The sequence below is a fragment of the Miscanthus floridulus genome, chromosome 3 (genome assembly GCF_019320115.1).
Source record: "Miscanthus floridulus cultivar M001 chromosome 3, ASM1932011v1, whole genome shotgun sequence".
Taxonomy (NCBI): Eukaryota; Viridiplantae; Streptophyta; class Magnoliopsida; order Poales; family Poaceae; genus Miscanthus; species Miscanthus floridulus.
Window position 1 is genome coordinate 109456113 of NC_089582.1, and position 18984 is coordinate 109475096.

Sequence of the window (18984 nt, forward strand, 5' to 3'; positions counted from 1 at the left end):
CATGAGTGTCAAACTCCACCACCACAACCCTTGCCCAAGCATGCTAGACCCTTTGCTTTCAATGCTCACTACATGCTTAGAAAAGATTCTAGTGGAAAGATGAAAGTCATGTTCTTAGGACCCCCCAACAAGAGTAGGCCTAAGAAGATTTGGGTGGCTAAGTCACTTGTTGAGAAGGTGAAGGGCCCTCAACAAGTTTGGATCCCTAAAGCTTGAATCTCTTATGTGTAGGTGAACTACAAGACCGGTGGAAGTCATTGGGTTATTGATAATGGTTGCACTCAACATATGACCGGTGATCCTCGTATGTTCACCTCACTAGATGAAGAGGTAGATGGACAAGAGAAAATAACTTTTGGAGATAATTCAAAGGGCAAGGTTAAAGGATTGGGCAAAGTGGCAATATCAAATGATCATTCCATCTCCAATGTGCTCTATGTTGCCTCATTGAGTTTCAACTTGCTATCCGTTGGGCAATTGTGTGATCTTGGCTTCCAATGCTTATTCACCGAGAAGGAGGTTGTTGTATCCAAAGTAGATGACAAACAAGTGATATTCAATGGATTTAGATACAACAACTTATATCTAGTTGACTTCACCTCCGAAGATGCAAACTTGAAGACTTGCCTATTCACCAAAACAACACTTGGGTGGCTATGGCATAGAAGACTTGCTCATGTTGGGATGAGCTCACTCAAGAAGCTTATGAAGAATGATTTGGTGTGAGGGTTGAAGGATGTGAAGTTTGAGAAGGACAAGCTTTGTAGTGCATGTCAAGCCGGCAAGCAAGTTGCAAACACTCATCCAACCAAAGCTTTCATGTCAACCACAAGAGTGCTAGAACTCCTACACATGGATTTATTTGGACCAACAACATACAAGAGTTTGGGAGGAAATCTCTATTGTCTTATGATTGTGGATGACTATTCAAGGTATACATGGGTGTTCTTCCTTCATGACAAATCCAAAGTTGCATCTTGTTTCAAGAAGTTTGCCAAGAGAGCCCAAAATGAATTTGAAGTGAAGCTCAAGAAGATAAGAAATGACAATGGCAAAGAGTTTGACAACACAAACATAGAAGCTTATTGTGATGAAGTTGGAATCAAACATGAAGTCTCCGCAACCTATACTCCTCAACAAAATGGTGTAGTTGAGAGGAAGAACCGGACTTTGATCACTCTTGCAAGGACAATGCTAGATGAGTACAACACCCCCGAAGCTCTATGGGCGGAAGCAATTAACACCACATGTTATGCATCCAACCGCCTATTTCTTCAAAAGTTCCTTGTCAAGACACCGTATGAGTTGCTCAATGGGAAGAAGCCGGACGTCTCCTTCTTTAGGGTGTTTGGTTGCAAGTGCTATATCTACAAGAAGCGGCAACACCTAGGGAAGTTTCAAAGACATTGTGATATAGGTTTTCTTGTTGGTTACTCATTGAAGTCCAAAGCATATAGAGTATTTAATCATGCCACCGGCTTGGTTGAAGAAACATATGATGTGGAGTTTGATGAATCTAACGGCTCCCAAGGAGCACATGAGAATCTTGATGATGTAGGTGATGAACCATTGAGGGAGGCTATGAAGAATATTCTGGTGGGAGACATCAAGCCAAAAGATGATGAAGATGATGTACAAGTCATTGACCAACCTTCTTCATTAAATGTACCACAAGATGGTGAATAGCCATTGAAGAATCCAAAACTGCTCTTTCAAAAAACACTTCTCAGTCCTACTTCTGGGGCTTATATAAACCCATAGGCCATAGCAAGCGAATTGTAAATCTCGCACAGACATACATTTCACCACCGTGAAGATGAGGAGCAACAATGCTTCTTCTCTCTTTTACGCTTTGCTCATCATCTGCGCTGCTGCATTGCACGCAGATGCGTCCCAAGAGGATCAACTGCGAAAATTCATCAGGTCTAGGAGGGACAGTCGTAGCGACAAGGGCACGTTTAAGGTGAGTAACATAGGCCACAGGGTCAGCACAAGGTTCTCCGACAGCGAACAGAGCGCCCTGAAGGCAGCTGACAAGATCACTGCGCTGCCGGGGCAACCAGACGACGTCGACTTCGACCAGTACAGCGGGTATGTGACCGTCGACAAGGAGAATGGCCGGGCACTCTTCTACTACTTCGTGGAGGCGCCGCAGGATGCCTCGACAAAGCCGCTCCTCCTGTGGCTTAACGGAGGTACATATATCTTCTCTGAATTGTGGTAGAGCAGTTGCACGCAATGAGTTTGAACCTAACAATATACTAGTTCTGGAGTTCATTAATGTCAGTATGCGTGTGTTTCTGCATGTTAATGCATCAGTATGCATGGGTAATTAACCTGGTAATAACCGTCCACTACAGGGCCAGGATGCTCGTCGCTTGGCTACGGAGCAATGCAAGAACTCGGCCCGTTCCGTGTAAATAGCGACAACAAAACGCTGAGTAGAAACAAGAAAGCTTGGAACAATGGTAACTTGTAATTGCCTTTCTTTTGCTTAAGCTGGAAACTCATCGACAATATGTATATTTTTGGATGGGGAAACTCGATCTAACGGGATTAATAATTAAAAAAACGGTGTATATGTAGTGGCTAATGTGATCTTCTTGGAATCGCCGGCGGGTGTCGGATACTCTTACTCCAACACATCCTCGGACTACGACCGCAGTGGAGACCAAAGGACAGCTAATGACGCGTATTTGTTTTTGGTTAATTGGCTGGAACGCTTCCCCGAATACAAAAGCCGTCCATTCTACATCTCCGGGGAGAGCTACGCCGGACATTACGTGCCTGAACTTGCTGCCACCATCCTAATCCAGAATTCCTACAACAGCAAGACGGCAATAAACCTACGGGGCATCTTGGTACCAAATCGATTTTTTCTTTGCAGCAGGTTATATATAGTTAGCTTTGTAAAATAACAAAATTGTCCATAATGGTTATATATATCCTTTTCCTTCAAGGTTGGAAATCCACTTCTGGATTGGAATATGAACTTCAAGGGTAAAGTTGACTACTACTGGAGCCATGGGTTGATGTCAGACGAGGTATTTGACAACATAACCAGGCACTGCAATTTTGACAATTCAGATGGTGTGCTATGCAATGGCGCAGTGGAAGCTTTCGATCCTGGACAAATTGATCCTTACAACATCTATGCTCCAATCTGTGTTGACGCGGCCAACGGAGCATACTACCCCAGTGGCTACGTAAGGCAACGATTCACAATGTTTCACTTCATATATTTGGTTCTATATATAACATTTTCCACATATCGCAGTTACCTGGATATGATCCATGCAGCGATTATTACACCTATTCCTACCTCAATGACCCAGCAGTGCAGAAGGCCTTCCACGCTAGAATGACAAATTGGTCCGCATGCACGTAAGATCTTTTAATTGGGCCCATCACCACCGTTATAATATTAGTGAGCTAGGAGTAATTACAAAGTATTCACCTCCAACTTCGTGTGGTTTTTGCAGAAACTTGCACTGGAAAGATTCACCGATTTCCATGGTGCCAACAATCTCATGGCTAGTTGAGAAGAAGTTACCTGTCTGGATTTTTAGGTAATTTAGTGGCGATTTTTTAGTGTTGACAAATTAAACTATCCAAAGCACATATAGTAGTAATATGTATTGTACAAATGAAAATAATGCCATTATGAAAAAATTTCAGTGGCGATTTTGATTCCGTATGCCCACTTCCCGCAACGAGGTATTCTATCCATGATCTTAACCTTCGCATCACAACTCCATGGCGTCCGTGGACAGTAAACAAGGAGGTAAGTTCTATGCATGCCAAAGTAATATTTATACCATCCTCTATTGCTGCAAATAGTTTGTATTTCTTATGTTCCAAATAATTATAATTTAGTTTAACTTAATTTTACTAAGCTTTTAGAAAAAAAATGTTACTCACTTTATTTTTTCCAAATTATAAGTCATTTTGCCTTTTATTTTTCTATGCACCCGTATCTAGAAAGGACAAATGATTTATAATTTAAAATGGAGAGAATACCATTTATAAGTTCAAACAACTATCAAGGCATATTTCATAGAAAATTTAATGAAACTAATTTGACGTTGTAGATTTTTTTTCTATAAAAACTTGGTTAAAATTAGAGGAGATTGACTTATAATAACGTGAAAGTAAACTGCAACTTAGAACAGAGTGTGTTACTATTTGAAGCTCAAAAAGGTCTCCATGTTAAGTTTTCCGAGGTGTGCTAGGAAAAATAATAAATACTAAAAATTATAAAATAAAAAAAACATGGCTTTTAATTTGGTAGGTTCTAATTATCACCACCACTAAGACATTGGATGTATTATGTTTTCTAAAAAATTACCCACTTATACCATTATGATAAATTCATAAAGTAATGACTTTATATCTAAATTACCCACGTCTATCATATAACCCCCTGAATTTGCATCAAAATGGCCCACTTCTGATAATTTAAAATAAATCCTTAATTTTGTATCTAAATTATCTACATCTATCATTAACAAAGAAAATTCAAAGTAACCCCTAAATTTACATCTAAATCACCCACATCTTCCATAACAAAAATAATATAAAGTAACACCTTTAGTTTGTATCTAAATTACGCATTTCCATCATTTGAAAAAAACCAAAATATACCTCAAACCGATCTTGAGCACTTCATGCAGGTTTAAATGGACATACCACCGTAGTACTTCAGAGTGCAATCTACAATCTAATTTTTTATTTTTAATAAAATACAAAACGAGAGTTGATAAAAGATACAGTAAACATAAAGTTTCAACTTAAATTGAGGATAAAATATTATAGCAACTAATAAATTCAAAATTTTCAAATCAAAATCTAGATTAATGGTGGTGCCATGAGACATGGGCTGCAACAAGATCCACCATAACTTAAGCTAGGGTTTTAAATAAATGCATATTAAAGGTACATGAAGCTGCCATGCAGTGGGGGAAGGTATGTATATATGGATGAAAAACCATATAGATAATAAGTTAAACAAATGAATAGAAATCACTGAGTTTCTATATATGTATTGCATCCAAAAATGACGAAAGAAAAAACATTAATATAAGTAAATTTTATTAGTTGTAGGTATTAAACATAAACATCTAATAAATATGTCTTCTATGGTTCTAGCCCATGTGGGAGCTTGGGTTGATGGGCTAGTAAGATATAGATTTATTTCCTATGGAAATCTCATCTTTAGAATAAAGCCTTACATATATATATATATACAAGTTTATAATAAGCTTGGCTCATGAATTTTGATGATTATGCTTGCAGGTTGGAGGATATGTTCAACAATACAAGGGAGGATTCATATTTGCCTCTGTCAGAGGAGCTGGTCATATGGTTCCGTCCTCTCAACCCGAGAGAGCATTAGTATTATTGGACTCCTTTTTAAAAGGGGTGCTCCCACCGTACGTAATGGAGCAGTAATTCCTTCAAGGGTTATATGCTCAATGGCAAACTCAATAAACAGGAGCAAAACTTTTCTATGAGACAATGTTGGTACTTTTCATTTAGTATAACTTTGATTGATGTTGGTTTTATATTATATGGTATGTGGTTGTTATAATTAAAGCTTCATGTTTTCCCTTAGTGGACATGGATTTTCGGTCTGTGTGAAGTGACAAGAGTACTATGCACAAAGATTGTTTCCTATGCATGTGAGACAGTGCACTCCGTTATCCTATTTTTCTTTAAAGCTGGGCAACCTTCTGTTTTCCAATGTAATGACCATGAGTATGGTTGCATTCTTTAGGTTTCAACACTATATTTCTTTGGGTTATTGGTGACGTCTTTCTAGAGTTGTTTCTGGAGTGTTTGGTTGTGTGAATCAATCCATTCTAGATGAAATAATGCATCATGAGTCTATCTCTTAAATTTAATGAAATGACTTTATTTCTCGTACTAGTACTAATTATTATCGTTATTAGGAACGAGGTTATATAGATCAACTTATTCCTCAAAACAAACAAAAAAAGAGTGAAATGATAATGGACTACCTCATTTCACACATCAAACACCCCCCTAGCCACCCGATGTGACCGTACCCAAGACTTGTGGAAATGGACTACTTTAAGAGACAAAACAATCCACTTATAGAAATTGATTTTCATTCATAGTTCACTTTCAAACTAAAACAAACTAGAATTTCAAAACCAAAATTCTGACTCTTTTACCCCTCTTTGATAGTCCTAGGATATTACGGGCATCTATTTTCAACTGATTACATTACCATACAACATCAAACTACATAAATAAGATTGTTACAATGGTTTGGATACAACCCCTTGGCACTAAAATCAAACAAAAACATCGATGTTCTATTCGTAGCAACGAAGCTTGGTGAATCTCTAATCCATAGGCATCCTTGTGTGTAGATGTGAACCCACTACTAATTCCAACATCACTGCAAGTCCAAAAATCTACACACCACGTAATAGATATGTGTAGGCCATGGTCATCACCAATGAGATATAGGGGAAATAGAAAATTAACTAGAAGCATGTATGGTCTATGTCAAAGGTGTGACAGACGATTCATCTGCCACACCTTAGAAAGTTGGTGGAAACAAAAATGAACTAGCGAATGGTAGGTTGTGTCGCGATGCACTAAACGAAATGCATGACGAAAGGTGTGGTGCGGGAGCTATGCTGTGGCATGGTGACCTTTGATAGCAAACCAAACAAACCCTAGATCTTTAGCATCTTGATGTAGATCAGGTAAATCTAGATCCAATCTAACATAAAATATCTCCCTACAACTAAGATTTGATTGATACAGACATGAAAAATGCATTTCTAACCCCAAATAGGAGCATCACATTTTAGTCATTAGTGATAGGCTATAACTTATAAGCCTCACCATGCCATAGGTAAAGCTGCATAGTGACAGGAGATAGTTGATGCCCATCACTACTGCACTAACAAGTGATTGACAATTAACTCATCACTTTTGAGTCTGTTGCCTTTGTAGGATCGAGATGGCGACTAAAGGGAGCTACATAGTGACAGGAGTTAGTTGATACCCATCACTACTTGCCTTTACCACAAGTCTAGGTGCAGACATGGGATACAGCTAAACCAATTGGCTTGGTTAGAAAGATTGGCCAGACCGTGGGGTACAGCCGAACCAACGTTCCCTAGCGGAGTCATCCAAAAGTGTGTTGACGCGAATTAGGTCACCACACTAGTAAGGAGCTAGATCGCTTGGTATAGGCGGGCCAAAGATTAGACAAGCCAACCCTCAAGTTGGTTGATGCCTATAGTGTGCTCACAGATGAATACTTTATCTGGTGCCTCCAACAATGAGTGTGATACACAAGACAAGTCACCGGAGGAACCTCATCAGGAGCATGATACACAAGACACGCCAATGAAATCTCTTGAAACCCAAAACCCCACTTGCCCAGGGGGGACCCTATTGGGGTGTGTGTGTGGTGGCTATGGGGTGCCCTAGCTGGCTTGATCGCTCTAGAGCTTCATCGTTGTCGATCCACCGACCATGTAGCAGAGATGAAGAATGAGGAGAGGTAATAGATGGGAAAAGGGTAAAAGAGAGGTAGTAGATTAATTTTGTCGATTGTGTAGTTAGATTACCTCAATCGGCAATAATATTCTAATATATAGAGGGGTGGTTTTATCCTAGTAGGACACCTTTCTCAAACGAAACCTACAAGTTTCCCATGATATTGGGCTAGTTTAGATCAAGTAAAACTCAATCTAGACTCAAAAAACTGGCCAGGTGTAAGGTCCTAAATGGCTAGAGGGGGTGAATAATCTATAAAAAATCAACAAAATCACTAGATAGAATTCATTAGTACAACAAATGGCAAAATGCAATTTTGCTCTAGCTCTACTTTGTGTTGCAAGCCACCTATCCAAACAATTCTAGTTGATTATAATCTCTAGGCACACAAAGACTAAGTCACTAATTCTACGACCAGGATCCGATAGATTTCCATGTAACTGACTTAATAGTCAACATCTCATAGAATCTAGCTAGGCTTGCATAGCTAGACAAACGTATCAGTGCCCCTGTAATTCCTAAGCATACGTGATAAGAGAACGATTATTCACTGTTCATAGGATACCCCGTACCCGAACTAGTATAAATATATGTCTCATGTGCTACCCATCTAATTCCCTGCATACAAAATGCATTGTCGACGAGAATTTCTTTGGCATGAAGGCTTGGCTAAGTATTAGCAAATCTGTTGGCCCACATGTTTAGATCTTTAGGGACTAAAGATTAGCCAACTAGTTGTTAATACCATGGATCCAAATAGGACGATGCTCCCGTTCCAAACTAACTTCCTGCCATTGCTTCATGGTGTTTGCAACATTTGATTAGAGAAGTTTGATTTATGTAAGTGTCGGTGTGAAAAGTGATCAACTAGTAAATATTTGTCGTTTTGCCGTACATTGTGATCAGATGTGGCCTAGCAATCAATGACATAGGGTTTATACTGGTTAAGGCAACGTGCCCTACGTCCAGTCTGAGTCAGTCGGTGACTTTATTCCTAAGCCTAGGTGCTCGAAGTTTGCTATGGGGTTACAAACGAGAGGGAGTAAGATGGGGGGTATCAGAGGTCCGGTCGGACTCTGGACCAAAGGGCCAAGAGTGACGGGAGCTCCAACATGCGCTCTGTCTGGCTTTAGAGTTCTAGAGCCAGGCAGAGAGAATCGTCTGTTGTCTATGTGAATCGCTAGAATCATGAATGAATCGATCGTCCTTTTGAAGAGAGCACATCCCCTTTTATAGATGAAGGGGACAACTTTACAAGAGAGAGAGAGAGTGTGTGTGGGAGAGAGAGAGTGTGAGAAAGAGAGTGTGTGTGCTACCTAGTCTTGTTGCCCACGCTGTCGAGTACAAGGCAGTTTGTCGACGCCCACAACACTGTTGATGGCTGGATGCATGTGTTTGGTTCCACTGTCTTCTTCTGGTATGGCAAATGTCGGCGCCTACCATCATGTAGGATAAATGTCGGCGCCCACAACACTGTTAGTGTTCTGACATATCTAGAAGGATATAAAGTACCCTTCTAACATGACCTGACAGTACCGTCCTATAGGTGTGCAGGGTACGGTCCTTGGTATTGCGGTTGACTAGAGCACTCTGCCTTACTTGCTCTGTCCGTTTCTTGGGTCTTCACTAAGCGGGCGTCCTCAGTCGGTCTTTCCCTAGTCGGTTCTGGCCTCCCGGTCGGAGAAGAGCTGTAAGTAGAGGTTCGGTGTATTCCCAGTCGGAGAAGATGATCAAAGTCGAAAGCGAGTGCCATCCCTCCTTGGCTAGGCCTTCCAGTCGGAGAGGCGGGCTGGAGTCAGAAGCGAGTGAGCCCTTTTGGTCAGAGGGGCGGCCGGAGTCAGAAGCGAGCGAGACCTTCTGGTCGAAGAGCGCGGGCCAAAGTCAGAAGCGAGCGAGGCCTTCCAATCGGAGAGGCAGGCCAAAGTCAGAAGCGAGAGCCGTTCCTCTCCTTGGTCAGGCCTTCTGGATGGAGAGGCGGGCCGGAGTTGAAAATGAGTGTCGTTCCTCCTTGGCTAGGCCTTCCAGTCAGAGACTAGATATGGCCTGTCGTTAGGTTTTTTAGGCTAGCCCAGGAGTTATGCATCGTTCACAACATCATCTGCTGGCCTGAGCTTTTACTGGGAAGCAGGTCCATGAGGGACTCTAGGTTTATGAACCCAACAGGAGCCTAGAGCCCCCGGGCGATTCGGGTAGAATCGTCTGGGGGATTTTTGTCTTGACAGCGGGTGTGCACGAGCGCACCCACGGGTGTAGCCCCGAGCAATTCGGGGAGAATCGTCTAGGGGGGTTTTTGTGTTGCCAGCGGAGGAATTTTTGTTTTGACAGCGGGTGCACGCGAGCGCACCCACGAGGGTAGCCTCCGAGCCTGCATCCGACTGGTGAGTCGGTTGGAGGCTGAGCATCTTGGTACTCTTTTCCTAGGGCTGCAGACTGTTTTTTGGGGTGTTTGCCCGTGTTTGTCTCGCCCACGACCTGCGTGATTGGTTGATTTCTCGAGTCAGTGTCGGGCGACCTGAGCCCCTAAGCCCTGTTGGGCTTGGTAGGGGTTGGTCTGGTTCTATGCATTACCCTATCTATGGTTTTTTCATAACCGGAGGGACTGAGCTAACGTCGCTTGCCTCGATGGCCGAGTGACACGCTCAGTGAGCTCACTAATAGGCACGTTCGAGTGGAATCCAGGTCCATCGTTCATGATGGGGTCGACATAGCCCTCATGTGGCATTCCACTGCTCCTTAACCCATGTCTCGGCAGATGCTCGGGTTGTTCCAGAGACTAACTCGGTGGCCCGCTGGCCTCCCCTCGATGGAGATTCTGTGGGCATGGCTCGAGGTTAGGATCAAACAAGAAGGTTGAGATGACCCTGTCTACTTTGGAGAAGATTGGGCGAGGGCCGCTGGGGCTCATCTGCATTTTCTCCCCTGGCTCTGTTTGATGCAGGGCGGCCTTGAGCCCTTCGTGGGCCAGCCTTCAAACCCCGATCGATCGTTGCTCATGTTGAATGAGGCAACTACCGCTTCATGATGCAACATGGAGCATTTTGATGCATCAACCGCATATGCAATGCTTTGGATGTATGGGATGAATGAATGCGTGCATGGATGGATGTGTGAATGCGTGTATGAGAATGGATGAATGAATGTTTTATGCATTCAGAAAATAAAGTAAGAGGGATTGATAGAGTTACCTCGATGACTCGAGTGACAGGCTTGAGGAGTCTTTATCGGATATGTTCGAATGGATCCATATTAGTCATTCATGATGGAGTCGGCATGGCCCACATGGGGTGTCCCTCTGCTCCTTACCTATCTCTCGGCATTTGCCTGAGCCATCCGATCGACTTAGGAAGCCCGTTGGTCTCTCCGTTGGTGGAGATCCTATTGTTGGGCCCTTCCAAGTCTTGCCTGGGAAGGCAGAGGGCTGCCTACGCATGGTTGCGCCTTGTTTCTCATTCCTGGCATGTGGTAGTGGTGGGCCATGCATAGGCCACGTCCCATCTAACCAGGCGCCATCTCATCGGGTAGGGCGCATCCCATCGGTCAGGACATGTCCCACCGCATCCCATCCGCATTGAATGGGGGAAGGGAGAGGGTTTTTTGCCCTAATCCTTTGCCTTTCCCCAACTGCTATGCCTCCTCCTTAAATAGGGGAAGGGAGAGGTTTTTCGTCCTATTCCTTCGCCTATTCCCCAACTGTCGCCTCTCCTCCTTCTTCCTTCTCACCAAGAGCGTTCATGTGCCGCAGCGGTTCCTAGGAAAAAAGGGTAGAGCGAGGGAAAGGAGAACTCACATGTCTATTTCATGAACCCAGAGCACAATGTCGAGCTGGAGGTCATCCAGTGTAAGCGAGTTGGTGCTGGTCACCTTCGCCAAGAAGGGGCTGCTGCCGCCGAAGGAGGTGGCACACTAGATGGCTCCTGCGGGGGAGGCTTTTCTGCGACCTCGAGCTGGCGAGGTCATCTCCTTCCTTGCCTTCCACGAGCGCGGGCTAGGGTACCCTACACACTGGTTCCTGCACAGTATCCTTAATGAGTGGGGCCTAGAGCTACAGCATCTCAATCTGACTGGGGTGTTGCACGTCGCCGGCTTTGTCACTGTCTACGAGGCCTTCCTCAGGATGGAGCCGCATGTGAATTTCTTCTAGAGGATCTTCTCTAGGCGAGCTTTGTCAGAGGGGATGCTGCCTAGGACCGCATCGATTGGGGGCTTTGCCCTATAGAAGAAGTTGAGTGCGTTGGGCGCCTACCCCGCATACACCCCCTACGACTCCAATTGGGGGTGGCATGGGGAGTGGTTCTACATCAAGAACCCGGCGGAGGCACCATTCTCGCTGTTCACCAGTAGAAGGCCGGAGAGGTGGGAGAGCTGGTCATGGGGCCCTTCTAGCTGGCAGAACAAGCTAGATACCTTTTTCCACCATCAGGTCACCCTACTGGCGAAAAGGACACGGCCAATGTGGCTGTACTCCGGCCCAATGGACCTCGACGACGCATCATCAGTGGAGTTGGCGAAGGATGAAGTCTGGAGCCGACTCGACCGGGTGCTGCAACTAAAGACATGGGAGACCCTCGAGGGAAAGCCTAGACCTTTCCACACCGATCTCGCTCTCCTATAATTTAACTTCAACTCGTCCGTTTCGTAGGGACTTATCGGTTATAAATCCCTACCGCACCTTCCAAAGGGACCGGAGGGCATGGCTCGGCAAGCCACTTTGAAGGAGGAAGTGGATGGCAGGAAGAAGAAGAGAGCTGAGAAGGCTCAGAAGAAGCACCAGAAGGAGCAGCACATCACCTGACATGTGTGGGCTAGGGAAAACAGGAGCGACATCGAGGTAGAGCTTGAGTCAGAGGACCCCACGGAGATGGGTGACGACATGATCTCCTCCAAGGATGAGGGAGGCGGGAGGTCATCGTGACCTCGGTGGAGCACCGCGAGCCTACAGCCATGTCTGCCAGCGACGGGTGGGATATGGGGAGGTGCGGTGATGTTCCTGCACCAAGGAAGCATGCCACTAGCTTGGACACCGCCGGCGGGCGAGAGGCGAAGCGGACGCGGTCACCGTGGCCTTCGGACACATTGCCGACCTTGTCCCCACCTACTCTGGGCATGGCAGGGTAGGCCAGGCGGTCGAAGGAGCAGGCTCGCACCCGCGCTTCTTCAGGGCTAGCGCCGGCGTGCGACCCTCAATGGGGGACGCCCCGCCAGCTGCTCCAGTGGGCGCGCCTCGAGCCAGTGGTCACGGTGATTCATGGGCTAGTCAGGAACTGATCGGGCCAACTCCCCCCGGTTGAAGTGAGGGGGCATGGGTCGCAGCCCATGAATGGTCCTCGCCCGATGGGCCCATTGCCAGCGGGTCGGGGCTTTAGAGCCCTACCGCTTACATCTCAGTATGCATTGTTTGATCTTATAGTTGAGTTTTTTTAGTGTGACTGACCTGTACTTGTTTGACATCATCTAGATATTGATAGGATTGAGCATCGGCTCGCCTCCCGTGTAGGAGGAGTGGGGGCCCACCTTGTAGCGCATTGCGACGAGCGACAGGGAGAGCAGGGTGGCAATGGTGCGACCTTCCCCTCCGAGGGCTACGCCCTCCTAGTTGGTCGCAAGTTTGGCGGCAGCAGTGGCGATGGTGTTGGCGGCGATCCTAGTGGTGACGGCGGAGACCAGGTTGGAGGTGACCCTCGTGATCCCTCCTGCACTGACTACGGTGAAAGAGGGGAGGGAGACCAGGCTCCCTGCCTCACCCGGTGGAGGGACACACGGCTCGCCCTCCTGGTCAGAGTTGTCAGGGTCAGGAGGAGACACGACCAGACCAGTGGTAGAACAATCGCCGGAGGGCTGCGAGGTCAAGGAGGTGGAGATCCCCTGCCCCCGTGAGGTAGGCACCAGGGTGGAGCCACCGGCCATCCCACCATCATAGGAGCTTGCAGTGGTCCAGTCATCGGCTAGGCCTTCTAGTGGGTTAGGGGCGACCACCGACCTAGTGTGGCCCTACCCTGGCAACCCAAGGAAGGTGCAGTTCATCCTTTGGGATGAGGAGGAGTTGCAGCTCTAGGACATTGTTGGGGTTGAGGACTCGCAATGGAGTCAGATCTCTCCCAAACCAAGGAAAGGCTTGAGGAGACCTTGGAGTGGGTTAAGGTCATCCAATAGGCTGTTATGGTCGACCTACCCCACATCATCGAGGTAGGTTTTCCGTGCTCGTCCTTGACTCCTTGGTCTTTCATTGGTTGCCTCAGCGTGTTTACTTCTTGCTTTGTAGGGTTTAGAGGAGATGTCAAGCCGCAAGTCTTGTTTCCTCTAGGAGGAGCACACTCAAATGGAGTGGGAGGCAATGGCATCGCGGCACCGAGCTCAAGCACCGGCTGGAGTCCACCCGCCATCAGTCTCAAGACTAGGCGGCTGAGGCGACGGAGGCATGGGTGGTGGAACAGCTTGCATTGGAGAGGGCGACTGCCGCCGAGCGGGGCCTTGATGCGGCAAAGGTCCACCAGGTGAAGACCGAGGCGACACTCTAGAAGTCCCTAGCGGAGACCGAGGTGGCGCTCTAGAGTTCCCTAGAGGCTCTAGAGTTAGAGCAGAAGGCTCGATCGGAGGTAGACCAGGAAGTGCTCGTGCCGGGTGCTGGGGACGGAGGAGGCGAACACTGGGCTACGTGAGCAGGTGTCTCGATAGGAGGAAGGACTTTCCATCCTTGAGAACACCTACCTTGGTATGTATCTATTCTGCTTTCGATGTCTTGGTTTTTTTCCTTAGCTTGATTTTGAGCTTGTCATCCTTCTTCTAGAGCTGGGCGGAAAGGTTGGGTCACTGGAGCAGGACCTGGAGATGACCATGGCGACGATTGGCCAGAATGCGGAGGTGCTGGCCAAGTCCCTTGAAGAGCGACATGCTCTTGAGGAGGAGCTCGACCAGATCCACAATGTCGCCTAGGTCATCATCACGGAGGTGTTCGAGTCAGCGCCAAGCACCAGCACGCCCGCCATCCAACTAGCGGAGGTCCCGGATGAGGTTCGAGCCCTCATCTCCGATGGGATGTTCTACAGGACATTGGGGGTGCTAAGTTTGGTGGCGATGCACCACCTAGACCTGGACTTCACTGCCATCTATAGCGGGTACACCGATGGCTGGAGCCCGGACTCCATCCATGTGCTCGGGGAAAGATTGTTGCCACACGCACAGTTGGTGGCAGAGCAAATCTTCGCACAATGGGTGATGGAGGCTCGTTGTGCGAGCACAACTGAAGGCATGTACTAGGAGGACATCGCCCAGCCTACGGATGGAGTGGAGCCTAGGTCGGAAGCGAACATCGCCCCACCTTCGACCGAGCCGAGCGTCGCCCTGTCGGAGGGCGAGCAGCCTTTATCTTCTTCGGTCGCGCCGTCAGCCGATGCCGTCGGGCAGCCACTGTAGAAATTAGAGTAGAAGTACTTAGCATATGTAAAGGATGAGTTTGTGAGGAAGCCCCCGTGTGAACATTTGTATTGATGAATACATCAATTTTTATTTCGTGATGAATCACTTCGTTTAGAGAAGCTTGTCCCATCCGTTCTTATTTTTACCCTAGCATAGCTTTGTTCTTTTTTCTTTCTTTTACGCACCTGCTAGTTTGAACCATAGGCTATAACCTTAAGAACCTGGGTGTGGCCCGTGAGGCTCAGCTGCTCGTAACCATAGGTCATGGCGAGCTGTGATCAGTCAGAATGTTTAAAGCAAAGTTTACGTAAGGTAATTAAAGGAACGGACTACCCTTTCATTCGGGTAGAAAAGTATTTACCATATGATAGTAAAAAAGAGAGGTGGTATTGCACCCTCGTGGAGCCCCCGAGCGACCCAGGCTGAAAGTGTTTAGGTCGGGGTGCTTTGTAGGAGCAAACGTTGAATGAAAGAAAGTGGTAAGACCAAATTTTTAGGGGAAGAAACGACGTAACTATTCGATGTTCCAAGTATTGGTGAGAATATTGCCGTTGTTGTCCTTCAGTCGGTAGGTGTCCGGTCGGATTACATCGGTCACCATATAGGGTCCTTCCCAAGGCAGAGAGAGCTTGTGTTTCTCCTTGGTTGATTGGGTCCTTCGAAGCATGAGGTCTCCGACCTTGAGGATACTTCCTCTGATTTTCCTCTCATGGTACCTACAGAGAGTCGGTTGGTAGCGAGCGGAGCGGATGATGGTCGTCTCATGGGCCTCTTCGAGCAGGTCGACTGCGTCTTGCTGAGCCTCTGTGGCTCAGTCATGGTCGAAGGCCTTCACTCTTGGGGCGCCGTGGTCGAGGTCGAAGGGCAACACTACTTTAGCTCTGTAAGCTAGGAAGAAGGGTGTGAACCCTATGGATCGGGTTGAGGTCATTCATAGGCTCTAGAGGATCATTGGGACCTCTACAACCCAATGCCCGACGTACTTGTTGAGTCAGTGAAAGATGCATGGCTTAAGTCCTTTGACGACCATGCCATTGGCATGCTCGACCTAACCGTTAGTACATGGATGTCCGATCGAGGCCCAGTCGATCCTAATGCCGTATCCATCACTGAAGTCGAGGAACTTCTTCTAGGTGAAGTTAGTTCCATGGTCAGTGATGATACAGTTAGGAATGCCAAACCGGTAGATGATGTCGAGGAAGAACTTGACTGCCTCTTCCGAGCAGATGTTGGTGATGGGCTTGGCCTCTATCCACTTGGTGAATTTGTCGACCGCTACGAGTACGTGAGTGAAGCCGCCTGAGCCCTTTTTGAGGGAGCCTACCATGTCCAGGCCCCCAGACCATGAACGGCTAGGTGATGGGGATGGTTTGGAGCTCTTGTGCTAGCAAGTGAGTTTACCGAGCGTAGAACTGGCATCCTTCACACCTGCGGATCACCTCATCTACATCTCATAGTGCAGTGGGCCAGTAAAAACCTTAGCGAAAGGCTTTTCCGACCAACAACCTCGAGCCCACGTGGTGTCCGCAGATTCCAGCATAGACCTTGAGGAGGAGCTACTTGCCTTGGCCGGTAGGGACGCACTTCATGAGTACTCCTGATGGACTTTGTTTGTAAAGTTCATCACCGAACATGACAAACGTCTTGGCGCATCGAGCAATCCATCGCGCTTTAGTCCTTTTGGGTGAGAGAACCTCCTTGAGGAGGTAGGCGAGTAGCGGCACTCGCCAGTCAGCTTGATCGAGTGCAACCACGGCGACGTCGGTGGGCGATGTTGTCACAGAGGCACTGGGGTCAGAGCCCCCGAGCGCTGAGTCAACATCAGGATGTGTCTAGATCGAACCTACCAGGATGTGGGCGGACGGCTCATGAAGGTCGTTGATGAAGACCCCGTCCGGAGTCAGAACCCGCCTGGCAGCCAATTTCATGAGAAAATCGATGGCCTCATTGTCCTTTCGGGGGACATGGTGTAGCTCGATCCCCTGGAATTTGTCCTCGAGCTTGCGCACCTCCTGGTAGTATGCTGTCGTGAGGGGGCTTTTGCAAGAGGACTCCTTCATGACCTGGTCGATGACCCGCTCTGAGTCGCCGCAGACGTAGAGTCACGTAGCGCCGAGCTCGATGGCGATGCGTAGTCCATTGATGAGGGACTCATATTCCGTGGCTTTGTTTGAGGCCGAAAATGGAGGTGGATGGCGTAGCGAAGCCTACTCCCATCTAGGGAGATTAGAACCACTACAGACCCTGAGCCGAGCACCATTATGGACCCGTTGAAGTACATCGTCTAGTACTCGTGGGTGACGTCTGGGGTCAGGAGCAAGACCTCCATCCATTCGGCGACAAAGTCCACGAGAGCCAGAGACTTGATAGCAGTGCAGGGGATATACCTGATGTCGTGGCCCATTAGTTCGAGTGCCCACTTGGAGATTCATCCCGCAGCGTCGCGGTTGTGGATGATGTCTCCGAAAGGGTATGAAGTGGCGACCGAGACTTCGTGGTCGGTGAAGTAGTGTATGAGCTTCTGGGTCGCCATCAGCACAATGTATAGAAGTTTCTGCACCTAGGGGTACCGGACCTTGGGGTCGGTGAGTACCTCCCCGATGAAGTACACAGGTCATTGGACCTTAAGGTGGTGTCCTGGCTCCTCCCTTTTGACGACTAGGGCGGCGCTCACCACGTGGTTGCTTGCCATGACGTAGAGGAGGAGGAGTTCTCCCAGTTCGGGAGCGATGAGGATTGGGGCCAACGTCAGTGATGCTTTGAGGCTTTCCAAAGCCTGCTGTGCTTCCTCACTCCAGACGAAAGCATCTGTCTTTTTGAGAAGTTTGTAGAGAGGCATCCCTCGTTCACCGAGCCGGGAGATGAATCGACTCAGGGCAGCCAAACAGTCGGTGAGCCTTTTTATGCCCTTGATGTTGCGTATAGGGCCCATGTTGGAGATGGCCATGATTTTTTGGGGGTTGGCCTCGATGCCGTGTTCGGACACGATGTATCCAAGGAGCTTCCCCTTCGGAACCCTGAAAACACATTTCTCGAGATTCAACTTGATGTTGAACCTTTGGAGGTTCGTGAACGTTGCAGCCAAGTTTGCGATCAAGTCGCAAGCTTGAGCCGTTTTGACCACTATGTCATCAACATAGACGGCTATTGTTGGTTTTGGCGGATCGACTTGATCAGGTTGGTCGAGTGGGTCGATTTGATCGGCGAAGCATTGCTGCATGCACCGTTGATAGGTGGCGCCAGCGTTCTTCAGGCCGGAAGGCATGGTTACGTAGCAGTACGAACCATATAGGGTGATGAACGAGGTTACGAGCTGATCGGATTCTTTCATCGCGATCTGGTGGTAGCCTGAGTAGACATCCGGAAAGGAGAGGATCTCGCATCCTAAGGTGGAGTCGACTATCTAGTCTATGCGCGGCAAAGGAAAGTGATCCTTCGGATATGCCTTGTTGAGACTAGTATAATCAACACACATTCTCTATTTCCTGGTCTTCTTTTTAACAAGAATGGGATTGGCGAGCCAGTCGGAGTGGTATACCTCTTTGATGAATCCGGTTGCCCAAAGTTTGACGACCTCCTCACCTATGGCCCTGCACCTCTTGTCGTCAAAGTGATGCAGGCATTGCTTGGCGGGCTTCAAGCCCGGGACGAGGCGTAGTGCGTGCTCGGCGACCTCCCGCGGTATGCCCGGTATGTCGGAAGGTTTTCATGCGAAGACATCGCGATTGGTGCATAGAAAGTCGGCGAGCTCGCATTCCTATTTGACCAGGAGCTGGGTCCCGATCTACACCATCTTGGTTGGGCCAGTGGGGTCGATCCCACCACCTTAGTTTCTTCAAGTGGGCGGAAGGCGGTCGAGAAGGTTGGCTTGTTGCGGTCTAGGACTACTAGGGTCGACAATTCCCCAAGCCGAGGGAGCTCGGATGAGTTGATGACGGCAGTGGCGAGCTCGAAATGCTCACGGTCGCACGTGAAGGCGTGCGAAAAGGTGCTACCCACAGTGACGAGCCGCGCCTCCGTGAAGAG

General features: G+C 47.7%; 1 protein-coding gene across 1 annotated transcript; it reads left to right on the forward strand.

The window, feature by feature from the left end:
* The first annotated feature begins 1801 nt into the window (after nt 1-1801).
* LOC136542058 (serine carboxypeptidase 1-like) lies at nt 1802-5613 on the forward strand. The gene is made up of 8 exons (XM_066534333.1): nt 1802-2195; nt 2361-2468; nt 2587-2861; nt 2961-3206; nt 3278-3384; nt 3483-3569; nt 3679-3784; nt 5296-5613. The coding sequence occupies exons 1-8, from the start codon at nt 1817-1819 to the stop codon at nt 5449-5451; spliced, it is 1464 nt and encodes a 487-aa protein (XP_066390430.1). The 5' UTR covers nt 1802-1816; the 3' UTR covers nt 5452-5613.
* Nucleotides 5614-18984: the final 13371 nt, after the last annotated feature.

Excerpts from the sequence above, each read along its gene's own strand:
- LOC136542058 (XM_066534333.1), top strand. The coding sequence starts at position 1,817 with ATGAGGAGCAACAATGCTTCTTCTCTCTTTTACGCTTTGCTCATCATC. Across the intron at positions 2,469-2,586 it reads CAAGAAAGCTTGGAACAATG|TGGCTAATGTGATCTTCTTG; the intron begins GTAACTTGTAAT and ends GTGTATATGTAG. Across the intron at positions 2,862-2,960 it reads TAAACCTACGGGGCATCTTG|GTTGGAAATCCACTTCTGGA; the intron begins GTACCAAATCGA and ends TTTTCCTTCAAG.